This window comes from Vombatus ursinus, unplaced genomic scaffold (genome assembly GCF_900497805.2).
Source record: "Vombatus ursinus unplaced genomic scaffold, bare-nosed wombat genome assembly UNPS02014799.1, whole genome shotgun sequence".
Lineage (NCBI taxonomy): Eukaryota > Metazoa > Chordata > Mammalia > Diprotodontia > Vombatidae > Vombatus > Vombatus ursinus.
The window spans coordinates 16,515,254-16,529,007 of NW_020954577.1; the positions used below are offsets into that span (position 1 = coordinate 16,515,254).

At 42.6% G+C, this 13,754-nt stretch overlaps 1 protein-coding gene across 1 annotated transcript in view; it reads left to right on the forward strand.

The window, feature by feature from the left end:
• Positions 1-3,474: 3,474 nt before the first annotated feature.
• Positions 3,475-13,754, forward strand: part of DGKB (diacylglycerol kinase beta) — a 575,035-nt gene continuing 564,755 nt past the window's right edge. The window contains exon 1 of the mRNA XM_027872326.1: positions 3,475-3,544. Coding sequence (XP_027728127.1) covers positions 3,475-3,544 — 70 coding nt within the window. The remainder of the gene's footprint in view (positions 3,545-13,754) is intronic.

A 13,754-nucleotide genomic window follows, 5' to 3' on the forward strand; every position in this document is an offset into this window, starting at 1 on the left:
GCTGAAGATAGAAAGACAAAAGAGATCCAGAGAGTCAAGGTGTTGGATGGCTGAAGTGCTCCCCTGGCACCCTTGCAATGTTGACGGAAGTAGAGGAAGGCATCTGGCATGTCGTGTAGCCATACTTCCCTGTGGGGAATTTGGGGGAAGATAAAGTTGAGGATCCTACAGAATGGGTGGGCATGGATAGGTTGGGATTTACAGTACTGGGAGGAAATTCCAAATCCATGGGATTTAGCATTTGAGTATCTAGGTAGGCTTTTTTTAATGCATTGGAAAAGAAAAAAGGAAGGAAGAAAGGAGAGAGAGAGAGAGAGAAAATAAAAGTTTAGAGAAATTAAAGCACTTGCTTACAGTTAGAGTGCTAGTAATTGTCTGAGTCAGGAAAGTGTTGAGAGGAAAATTCTTTGTTTGGGCTTTCACCCTGACTAACAAGGCTAAACTCGGGACACAGAAAATTAAAGGTAGCTTATTACTAGTAAATCAAGGTAGCAACACACTGATGGGCTGATCAACGGAGATCAGAGATGGCTTAGAGGTGGGGCCAGCTTTTGGTGATAAGAGATAAAGACAATTCAGATAGGTCAGTGTCAGCAAAAGAGGTTGGGCCCTTGCATCTCGGTTCCTCCCCAAGGTAGCAGCTACATGACCATGTGCTGACACGGGTGACTTGACTATGTGACAAATATCAGGGGACTGGGTGACACCTCCCCCAACACTGATCAACACACAGGCCTGGGAGCAATGAGTCCCTGAGTCAGCATAACTTTCAATGGTAGAATGCTGGTTCTTGTTGACTTCAGATCCAACAACTATCTGCTCTACTACAATAACAATGATGATGATAATAACAATATCAGTATTAATAATAGTAAGCATTTATATAGTGCTTTAGGATTTGAAAAGTGCTTTAAAGAATTATTACTCCCATTTTATAGATGAGGAAATTGAGGCACAGAGAGATGAAGACATTTTCCCAGGGTTCCACAGCTACTAGGTACTCGGGTCTTGCTGACCCCAAGTCCAGTGCTCTATCCCCGATATCATTTAATCCAATCTTTACTCCCCAAAGTATCCTTGCTATAACATGCCCAATGAGTGGTCATTCATTCAGCCTTCATGTTGGGGAGTGGGGAAGACTCCAAGTACAAGAATAACCCTTGTCTTCCTTTCGGAAGTCTTCCCAAAGCTCTCAGGACCCAGGGCTCAGTAAAGGACTCTGTGTTCTGGCTGCCTTAGGAGCCAAGGGTGGACGCCCCTCCCCTCTGCCATCCTTGGCCTTCCTTTCTGGCGTGTAGGAGGAGATGGGGAGGGGTAGAGAGGAAAGGGGAGCAAGACGTCCTTTGAACTGCTTTTTCTGAAGGGAATTGAGCCGAGCTTCAGACCTAAAGCATAATTGCTTGGAGCCCTACAGTGTTGCCTTTACTTTGGAAATCTTTCTCATCAGGATGCAAATTGGCTGCCCCTAGTTCGGAGAAGGCATGTTAGGGTTGTTAGGGAAAAACGGGAGGGAGGGAGATTTGAGTTAATGCATCAAATTGATGTAAAAATTTTCTAAGAAAGTCATGTTCTTTTTCTTTTGTAAAATGATATTGGAAACAATGTATTTAGGATCAGTCCCAAAGCCCAAGTGCATTATTTATGAGTGTGAGTTGGTCCAGTGATACTTTGATTAAAGAATTCCTGGGAAATAAAGCTTTTTCTTTTTTCTTTTTTTTTTTTTTTTTATGGAGTCAGCTGCATTAAAAAAAAAGAAAAATCATGATTACAAAAACTATAAAGCAGGACTGACTCTCTGGGCAGAGGGTTGGCAGAAAGTCCTTGCTGCCCCCCTTCTTAGAGCCTGGGGTAGGGAAAGCCAACTGGACAGGGCTTTGAGTTTCTCTTCCTTTGGGAATCCCCTTCCTTCCCTTCTCAGGAGATTCCCTCTTCTATGCTCGTTGGGCCCTTCTTGTGGGGGGGGGGCATTAGGAAGCTATTGCACTCATCAATGGGTGAGGAGAGCATCTTCCCTCCTGTTAAGAGGCTAGTCTCTTCCTGCATTCTCATTTAAGTAGCAGCCTGTCTGCTTGTTGACTGATCTCAGATGAACTCAATTAGTCCTTTGCATTTCAAGCCTTTCTTTTTATCTCAAGTTATGGAAAGGAGGTTTACAAAATAGGATTTGGGTTTTAGCAAAACAAACAAACAAAAAAAAAAACAATGAGGACAATCTCAAAGCTCACAATTTCCCCTGTTCCTCTTCCTGAGGTCTCTAAACTTGACCCATCCAGCTGTCCACTAACTCCTTGGCTTCACTCACATGTAGGGTTACATTCAGATTTGATATCTTTCCTGTTAGCGCATCAGATGTTACTTTAGCTCTCACTTGCTGGTTTTGGTGTTATAATAGTTCCTTACCCCATCTAATAATTAAATTCAATTGGTAAAGCATGTAGTGAACCTCTACTATGTGACAGGAGGTAAAAATGAAATCCCTTCCTTTTAAGGGGGCTGCAAGCATAGGATTTGGGGCAGCTAGGTGGCGCCATAGTGCAGAGAGTGGCCACCCTCAATTTAGGAAGACTTATCTCCTTGTGTTCAAATCTGACCTCCAACAATTACTAGCCATGTGACCCTGGGCAAGTCACTTCATCCTCTTTGCCTCAGTTTCCTCATACATAAAATGAGCTGGAGAAGGAAATAGCAAACTACTGAAGGATCTTTGCCAAGAAAACCCCAAATGGGGTCATGAAGAGTTGGGCACAACTGAACGATAATAAAAAGCACAGGGCCGAACATTTAGAGTTCGAAGAAACCTTACAAGTCATCTAGTCCAACTCCCTCAGTTTATTTTCTGCTAGTCACACAGTGGAGAGTCAGAATTTGAACTGAGTTCTTGTGACTCCCAAGTTCAGTGTTTTGTTTTTGTTTTAACCATACAGCCATTAGACATGGGATCTGGGTTCAGATTTTACCCCATAACAATTACCAGCTCTGTAAGCCTGAGCAAATAATTTACTTCTTTCAGCCTCAGTTTCCTTAGCTGAGAAACGGTTACAAAACCATCCTGTATCTCACAAGGTTTTTGCCTCTCAAATGAGATATTATCTGAAAAGTGCTTTGTGAAATTTAAAATTATAGGCAGTAATTATTATATGCCAAAGGAATAAAGATCTTTGTAATGCAAAGAACATCAGCAACTAGAGAACATTATATTGAGAAACAGAAAATGTCATTTTGGTAATCAGGAAGTGCCATGTGATGGCTATAGCTTCAAATCATCCCTTTTCTCTTTTCTTTTTACAGAGCTTTCACCTGTCCTTAGAGGGAAAGACTTGCATCAGCACACATCTTGCACCAACTCATCATCTATTTTACTGTCTGGAATTATCATCTGACCATTTGATCATGTGGAATCACTAACGCACAGGCTTCTTGCAACCCAGCTTTTGTGAAGTCCCCTGATATGTGACAGGGAACTTGGAAGCCATTATGACGAACCAGGAGAAGTGGGCTCACCTTAGTCCTTCTGAATTCTCTCAGCTCCAGAAGTATGCTGAGTGTAAGTATCTAGGACCTTGACATTTTGAAATTGATGATAAGTCAATTTAATTGAGGCTGTTGAGGCAACATGGGAGATGGGAAGACCAGATCAGAGAACTTGGATTTGAATTTCTGTTCTGCCCCTTAATACATTTATTGACCTTGGGCTGGTAAAGTCTTCTGACTTCTTTGTGCCTATGTCTCTTCATTTGTAAAATGTGGGGGTTAGACTGGATGCCTCTGAGAGCCCCCAGTGCTCTTAATATAAGATGGTGTGATTCTAAGAACTCACTGGCATAGGAATTCCTTTCATCTGTAGGGATCAACCTGGCCTCTTTCCCTGTGTTGCTTTTGTTCATGATCCTTCCCTAATCCCCTCATGAATGCTCTGTTCTTTGTGATGACAGCTTTATTTTATCTGTTAGTTTATTTATTTTTACCATTCTGTGGATATGAATCAACAATTGGCCTTTCCATCTATCATTCCAAACTCTCCCAACATAGCCAGTCCAACTTCTTTCCTGTCCTTCATGGTCTTTCTGGTATTTACTACACAACCTCTAGTGGGCATCATTGTTGTGATCTGACACTTTATTCCCTCCATTTGTTTTCCATCTACTAATGAATAACATCCAAGTTTGGCCCATCAGGGAAAGAGGAGGTATGGGTAGGCTATGGATGCTTCCTTTCTGGGGGTCAGAATCCACATTTTCAAGTAATATTTTCAAGTACCAACTGAGGTAAAAGAACAGATTCAAGGAGACATGGGAGAAAATGGAGGTAAAAGTGAGATGGAGAGAGGTACAGGGAGAAAAGGAGTCAGTTGGCAGCTGGAGAATAACTCGGAGGTCATTTAATTCAGTCTCTTTTTTGTTGTTCAGTCATTTTTCAGTCTTGTCCAGCTCTTTACGACTGCATTTCAGGTTGTCTTGGCAAAGATGCTGGAGTGGTTTGCCATTTCCTTCTCCAGCTCACTTTACAGATGAGGAAGCTGAGGCAAACAAGGTGAAGTGACGTGCCTAGGGTCACACAGCTAATAAGTGTCTGAGGCCAAACTTGAACTCAGGTCTTCTTGAGTCCCGGCCTAGTGCTGTCTCCACAAGAATGACTCTCTCCATAGCAGACTTGGCAAAGGATTCTGTGTTCCCACCTTAACATCGTCAAGGAAGGAAAATTTTCCCTGACAAAGCAGTCAAGTCCATATTTTGGAAGCTCTAATGTTAACCTGAAATCCACGATCATCACTATATTATTTCTTTTAGAGAGTTAGGATCATGGAATAACATATTTTTGGCCTGACAATGTCAAAGATAGATCAAAGCAGTTTTCCTGAACCATGTGACTGAGCTTAATTAGGTTTGTGTTCTGGGGGGGGGTACACATTTCCTCAAAATAGAAGTCAATTCTCAGAGACCACGCAGGACCTCACCTCTATGCCTTCCCTAGGATAAGCACAGGCATACTCCTATATTATCGTTCACTTACTCACTCACTCCAGCATCTCTGTGTCCTTCCCCTAAATTTCCCTGCCCACAAGTTTGCAACTACACCCCCATCCCAATCACTAGATCACATAGAGTTCCTAGGATATACTTTGTCATCAGCCTCTCTCCCTTTGGATTCTAACTTTCCTTTATCTCATAGCATTAGCCGCATTTCTTTTCATTATTGTCTCTTTTTCTCCTTCTTCCTTCTCTCTCTCCAGTCTTCCTTGGTCCTATATAACCAGTCATCCATTCTTGAAATGTGGCACTTTCCCTGCCAAGCCTGGGTCGGGACAAAATGAAAGAATGGCTCTCCCAGTTTCCATGAAACAACTAAATACAACAATTGAATTGAGTTTGCTAGAACTAAGCCAATTGTAATCCAGACTGGCTTGGGTCTTGCATTCAGTAAGTTTAATACTTGGGCCTACAGTGACACCTAAGAATTCCAAAGGTCTTATGGGAAAGGAGCAGACAATTCTATCCTTGTAATTTTTGCCCTTTGGAGGTAAACACAGTGTGTTATCCCTCATCCATGCGCCAGCTACTCAGATATTTGAAGACAGCTATTATCCCTCTTCCCACTCTTACACATACTCCTAAAGTCATTCATCCATTCATCCATTCATTCATTCATCCTTCTAGTCATCCAGCTACCCATCCATCCATTCATTCAGTAAACATTGATTAAGTACTTATTGCATTCATAACACTGTAGTGAGCATTGGGAAGAGAAATAAAGTTAGAATGATAGAGGTTCCTTGATCATTCAGCTCAAAATTTCCCTGAGTGTACAGGTTCTTTTCTCTTTTTTACATTCAATTTTATTTATTTTCAGTTCTGAATTCTCTTCCCCCCCACCCAGCCATCTCTCTCCTACTCATTAAGAAAGGAAGAAAAACAAAATCCATTGCAAATATGTATAGTCAAGAAAAATGTATTTTTCTATATTTCAGCACAATTGATATCATTTATAATTTTCTGTATTTTACTTCATGAATTTAAAAAACAGGATTCTGAGAAAATAGCTGTAGGCTTTCCCAGATTTCCAAAGGGGTACAGGATACACACAAAAGTTAGCAACCTTTAGCCTACAGTGACAAAGCACAACACACACACACACACACACACACACACACAATTAATGAATGCTTATTGTTTGATTAATGTGCCATGCCAACAGTGCATGGAAAACATACTGGCAAGCTGGAAAAAAAAGGTCCTGAGTGAAATCTGAGGAATGGGATTGGTACTTACCTGGGTGAGGTATAGGAATGGAGTGAGAGAAGCATGAGGGAAGGCAGTTGGATTAAAAAAAAATGAGTAGTTAAACCAACAAGAAGGGGAGCTTGGAGGGAGGACGGGGCACTCCAGGTAAAAGGAGCAGCTGATGAAGATCTGACAATAGCCTTTGTTATGATAGAAGCTTTCCCATGACAGGAATTTGGACGATAAGAGGAGGAATTGGTTTGGGGACTAATTTAAAGAGCTGAACTTTCCATAGATTGGATTTGGATTGATGATAATGGCATTCAAATGCTGACTAAAGGGCCCTAGATTCTTTAAAAGAAATTGTTCTCTAGTAATCTAGGGAATAAATTAAGCAGCAGTTGATTAAAAATCATTAATGAGAAAATTACATCATTAGTTCAAACATAAGTTATCTGGATTAGAATGTTCCCAATAACTTAACTTGGGGCTCTATATGGAAAGATATTTTCCTGAGAGAATTAAATGCCTTGCAAGTCAATTCTTTCTCTTCTAGCCAATTGGGAAGCATTTTTATTCCATCTATAGAATAAAGATTTTTTTAAAATGTGTAGAATGAGCTATAACATTAATGTCTATAACATAGGAAATTATGTGGCTTTGGAAATGAAGATTAGCATAAATCATGGTAAAATAAATTCTATAGAACACAGGAAAACTGTGCCATTAAGTAGCATTATTAAAATTAATCTTAGGAAGAGCCGAGCTAACGAATTAACTGAGATTGAAGCAGAGTGACTCCTCATTTGTCATTAAGCTTGCTTCCATTTATTTAATAGCATAATAGCAGAGGAAGTATTAGAATGATTCCCCTGAGCAATCTCCTATGTAGTTAGAGAAGGAAGTCACCCCTGATTGGCCTCTCTGCTTACCTGACATGGCCATTATAGATGAACTTCCCTTGAATTGGGATTCCAGCTGAGTCTTTCAACATTTTCCTGAACAAAGCAGTTCCAGTGATTAGTCCTTGGGTTTATCAGACACATGTATGTCTTTCTTCTCTGAGCTTTTAAAGTCCCACTCTCAGTAAGGCATGGCCCACCATGGACAGTCAGGGAAATGCTGTCAATGGTGAGCTCACTCTCTCGACTTCAAGATTTTTAACCACATGCAGTGAAGTTGAAGGTGGGCTTTAATACAAGTAAAGGAAGTGAAAGTATAACACCTACAATGTTGGGCTGGAAGGGACCATTTTACACACGTGGAGATTGACTTCTGTTGAACAAACACTTGGAAAATATAAATAGAAAAATCATCCACTTACCAAAGATTGGCACACATATCAATCCATTATGTTGGGGGCTTTCCCTGAGAACCCTGGTGGTGTAGTGGATGGAGCCTGGCTCTGAACCCAGAAGACTGAGGCTCAAATCACAATTTGCATAGTTATTAGCTGAATGATTGTGGGAAACACACTTAACTTCTGGACTCAGAGATGAATTGGTAATACTAGTACAATGCACAATGTAGAGTCATTATGAGGAACAGGGTTTTATATGTATGCTTCAATGTACCTTACAAATATGAGTTCCCTCTCTCCTTCATTCCCTGCTCCATCCTTCCTTTCCTTCATTCTCTTCCTTTCTTCTTTTCTTCCTCCTTGTCTCCTTCCTTGTTTCATTCCTTCTTTCTTTCCTTCCTTCTTTCCTTCCTTCCTTCCCCCCTTTTCTTTCTCACCTCAAGGTAGGCAGTAGTTTCCTAAGTGACCCAACTTTCCTGTGGCTTTAAACAAGAGCTAAGAGAGGACATTCAAGGCTGAGAGCCTGGCCCTCAGAGTCTGCTGCCCCTTTCACTTGTGGGTGAGTGTCCAAGCTGAGTGGCTCCATGAGCCACTCTCTTCAGGGTATCATTCCTGTTCCTGCCCTTTCTTCATGTGACTCCTTGGCTCTGGCCAAGCTGATGCCAGTGAGACTGGCTGACTTTCTTCTGTAGGGCATAGACTTTAGTTCCCTCTGGGCCACTAGCCAGAAGCCTTCTTACCTATTTCTCAGCCTTCACTGTGACAGGAAGAGGTTAAGGATGCTCCATCCTCCCCCAGCCCAGTCATGGCTTGTTTCTCCATTTATCATAATGTTTGTTGTGGGAAGTCTTTATGATGATTCCAAGTGATTCATTATACATCCATTTATTGCCACTCAGGATTGCTTCTCATTTGCTTAGCTTATTTATAAGTCTACTGCATGGGCATTATCTAGGAAGAATGCCATAGACGGGATGGTGGGAGAGCTTCGAGAACTCTCATCAGTTTTACACTATTTATAGCAGCTGGCATGACAGGGCACTGTTGGGGAAGAGGTGGAGGTAGGGGGTAAACTGGTATCTGTTGCCTTCAAGATGCACTTATGAACTCATAGCATGGCTTATCCAGCTGCGCAATGCCTCAGAGATAAAAAAAAAAAACAAAAAAAAAAAAACAAAGGATGAGCAATCAGAGGGCTTGCTGTCTTCAACTGGCTTAAATATTGATCATCTCAGTCACTGTAGACTTGTATCACATTGTGTCATGAGGGTCGATAAAGGTTCTTCCTCTGCCTGTGGGTCCTGGCCAAACCCTGGGCCTTCCTTCCCATGGAGGCTACTCCACTCAAAGAACAAGATGCCTGGACAGCCCCTTCCTTGAAGGGAGAGCTCTAGTTCAAAGGCCCCAGCCCTGCAGGCTTCCTGCCTCTCTCTTCTCCTTGTTCAGCTGGACCTGGCCTTTCCCATAAGTCCTTAGTTGGGGATCTTGGGCTCCAAAGAACTCCATCTCATTTAGCTCTGACTTTGACCTGGTACATGGACTTAGAACCTACTTGACTGATCTCGAATGACAATAATAATACCAGTTGACATTTATAAAATACACAGAACTTTTCATGCATTTCCTTTATGGATCCTCATGTCAACCCTAACACAATTGGAAATACCCCCATTTTACAAATAAGGAAACTGAGGCTCCAAATTTCAGGGACTCATCAAAGGTATTTCAGGTAGTCAGTACAGAGCCAGGTCTTCAGTCCTCAAAGTCCTTTGTTGACATTGGTGGCAGGTGGAAGTTGAGATGACTGAAGAAACAAAGATTTGGTCTTCCAAGCACATGGATTTCTTTCTTTATTTTCTCTTTTAAAATTTTTTAAAATTTTTTTGCACGTGGATTTCTTAAGGAATAAATACCAATTGCCTAACAAAGTGGGACCAGACCTCCTTGGTTTAGTCCTGAACCAGAAATACAGAGGGAGATACATTTATACCTCACAGATAATTAAATGAGGCCAATTAATTAAAAGACAATAATACAACAGGGGCGGCTGGATGGAGAGGTAGATAGAGCACCAGTTCTGGAGTCAGGAGGACCTAAGTTCAAATCTGGCCTCAGACACTTGACACTTACTGGCTGTGTGACCCTGAGCAAGTCACTTAACCCCATTGCCTAGCAAAAGCAAAACAAAACAAAAACAGAAACAAAAAAAGCAATACAACATTAGGTAATCTGATTTCTAATTGGATGAAAATTAGGGACTTTCCAAATTGGGAGGGGGAAAGTAAGCAGGTACAATTCCCTGCATTCAGAAAAAGAAGTGTCCCACTACCTACGCCCCTTCTCCCGCCAATGTCTGTAAACGATCAAAGGGATATGGAGACAATAACTGACTGATCAGGACAGGGCCAGTTTTCAGATGAGACATATGGCTGCTTGAGATGTAGAATAGTGAGAAAACTTCCCTTAGCCTCTGGATGTGACTGGGCTTCTGGTCTGCATAACCGAGGTCCTTGGTTAAAGGTCTCTAAGCAGCAAGTAGGAGAGGTCCAGTTTCCCAACCGCACAGGGCTAAGTTCAAAAAACACAATAAGGTTTTCTCCCAATTCCCACAATTAAATAAAGTTTTCTCACAGGACAGAATTTGGACTTGATCCATAATTGAATAGAAAGGAAACTGAGCTGGCTCCAGAATTGAGTCACAAGACGGAATCAGGCGCTTCACTCAATTCCCACAATTAACCCCTTGCTGTCCTAAGCCGCTCAATCCCATCAATTTTCCCCTCGTGGTCCTTAAGGACTTTAGAAGCAAAACTTCTCAGTTGGAAGAGGTCCCATAGGCCATCTTGTCCCGCTAACGTTCCCCTCCTCCCAAGAAGTGTTGGAACAATCTTTGCTTGACGAGAGACCTCCAGTGCCATAAGAGGCAGCCCATTCATCTTGAGGGCAGTGTTGGCAGTCAGGATGCTTTACTCACATCAGATGGCCTCTCACAGGTCCCCTCACCCCCCTACTCTTACTCCTTCTAATGAAGTCCATTCAGAAAGCGCAAACAAAATCAAGCCGTAGGGCCCTTTCCAATGACAGCTCTTTGTGTGCTTCCAAGTCTTCTCCAAGAGAACCATTCCCAAGGTCTTCAGTGGACCCTCTCGTGGCATGGTCCCAAGCAAGGTCTTTCACTGCCCCAGTGGCCCTTGTCAAGGCCCTCTCCCAATTATCCAGCCTTTCCTAAAAATTCAGCCCCCAGAAGTAAGTGCAGCACTCTTCAAGCGGTCTGACCAGGACAAATGCCGAAGGTCTTTCCTTCTCATCATTCTGATCACGATTCATCTCTTAAATGCAGCCTACAATGCCACTTGTTAGTTTTGTTGCCATGGGACACTTGAATCGAATCTTATTGAGTTTGCAGTCCTTTAAAATACCTGGTCTCCAGTACTTGGGAAGTGGCCATTGTGAACCCCAAGGGAAAGACATTGCTGTTATCAGGAAGGGAGGAACGCCCAAGTTTAAATTGTGCCCCAGATACTTACTAGCTGTGTGCCCCTGGGCAAGCCTCAGTTTCTCCATCTATAAAATGTATGGAAATAGCCCCTACTTCATAGGGGCATTGGGAGCGACACATGAAAGAGCATTTGAAAAATGCTTTGCAAACCTTAAAACACTATAGGGAGGGAAGGAAATGAACCTTTAATAAGTGCCTGCTGTATGCCATGATCTAGGCTAAGTGCTTTATAAGTATGACCTCATTTGATCCTTCCAATCACCCTTGGAGGGAGTTGCTGTTATTATTCCCATTTGACAGTTGAGGAAACTGAGGCAGATAGTGGCGAAGCTATAGAAATGCTAGCTGCTTTTGTCATCATCACCACCACTACTAAACTTCATATCATTAGAGTCAGCCTCTAATTCTAGCCCAGATTATTTTTTGAACCCTGACTCGTTCTCCAGTATGCTCACCATCACTTCTACCTCTGCAAGCCGAGATGCATCTGAGTGGGGTCTTCATCCAGTTTCTTGCTTTCTGACCCTGGCCCTGCCGTTGGCTCCAGATGGGTAGAGGAAGTGCTCGGTTTTTCCTTCCCTTGGTCCAGCCTCTCATTCTGGTTCCCGTCTTCTTCCTCATTCATTCCCTCGCCTTTGCACCCATGCTCTCTGTCTCTCTTGTTTTCTGTGCGGCTATGTGTATACATGTGATAGATGCAAAAGCAGAGTTGTACACTCATGTATAGAGAAATATGCACCTGCATATACAAAGTACACAGATACACATGTACATAGTACACACACATGCACCCATGCCTATATATACACATATGCACACACTTTTTATTCTCGGGCAGAAGCTGGTTTTACCCACTGTCCTGAGTCATTAGATTTTTAAATTTCATCAAATCTTACGGAAAAAAAAATTGAACCAGGGCTCTTGGGACTTCCCATTCCCTGGCTGATATTCTAATGTCTTGTTGACCAAAACTCATCTAATCTTCTTTGCTTCAAGGAGAAATCCATCCTGTAATATTCCTCAGAAGCCAGATGGTCTTTAACAATCTAGAACTGGTCTAGGTTTGGATTGGAGGTATTTTTTTCATTATTATAACGCTATAAGACGTATCTCTTCTAGCAAGGCACAGCATTATCTAAAAATGGTTGGAAATTGGTCATTTCACTTTCGGGTCTGATAGACTGTGGTTCACTGAGATATGCCCATTCTTCTCCATCACCTTCTTCGCTGCTTCTGCACCCACTTTTAAAGCCTGCAAAGTTCTTGACTCACATTCTGATGTCTGAGCTTCTCACCTTGCTGCCTTACTGCAGAGATCATAGAATCATAGAACTTATGGCTCACCTCATCCAACTGCCTCATTTTTCAGTTAAAGAAATTATCTAGAACTCTGAGCGTGGAGTCAGGAAGACCAGAGTTCAGCTCTAGCTCTAGATATTTAATAGATGCGTGTCCCTGGGCAAGTCACTTAACACATGTCTGCCTCAGTTTCCTCCTCTGTAAAATGGTGGGCACCTACCTCCTAGGACTGTTGTAAGGATCAAATGAGATGATGATTGTAAAGGGCTTGGCATATAGTAAGAGTCATATAAATGATAGCCATTGCTGGGAAAATGAGGCCAAGACAGATGCAATGACTTTCCCAAGGCCACTCCGGCAGTAAGAATCAGAGAACTCATAGCCAGGTCATTTGACCTGAAATTCAGTCCTACTTCAGCTAGCCCACAATTCTACTGTATTTATGACTTCCTACCCCAGAGATTCTCAAAATCATCTTGTTTTTGTTTTGGATAAATCTGCCTCAGAAAGAAAGACCATGAGTCAGCGTGACGTATACGAATGCCAGTGCCAGTGATGAGGTTGCTCTCACTCTCCTGCACTCTGCATGTCCTTCCCGATGCAAAGCTTTGATTTCTTTTTGCTTCCCTAAGCTCTGCAGGATCTCCCCACTCTGATTCTGACATCCAGACCTGCTTCCCTGAGCAATGGCTACCTTTAATCCTACCCAACATTGCCATATCTCCCCTCATGCTCACAGAGCTGGAGGAGCCTGGGCTATCATCGGACCTAACCCTCACTCTCCAGTAGCACAATTTCTTTAATAAAGATATTGAGGGATGAGCACTGCACTGTGACCTTCCCGGTAAAGTTTGATGTTGCCTCTTGGGATTCCAGGAGGAGGGTAGAAGATTCAGGTACAGAGTCCTCAGCTCTCTCTCTATCCAAGCACAGATTCAGCTTCCCCAAGGTCTTTGGATGGGCTGAAAAGTCCTGACTGGCAGTCTGCTCATGTTCCTAGAGAACTTGAAAAGGGGTGACCATGGAGTCAACTGGAGCCTTGATGGCGTTCTTCATCCCTTCTCTAGTACAAAGCTCAGGGCCAGTGGAGGCACAGCCCCCTCCAACTCAGAGAATACCGAGTCCTCCAGCCAATTCAAACCTTGATTCTGGCAAGTACAAACTGTGTATGTGTACACATACACGTGCACCCTCACACACATATGCAACCCTTCAAAATCACACATGCATCCTCACACGCAAATGCATCCCTTCACACATACATTCTCACCCTCACACACACACACACACACACACACACACACACATATATACACACGTATACCTTCACACCCACATGTGCACCCTCACATACACATAAACCCTCACACAGACACATGCACCCTGGCACACATGAATACCTTCTTACTCACACATGCACACACACACACACACACAC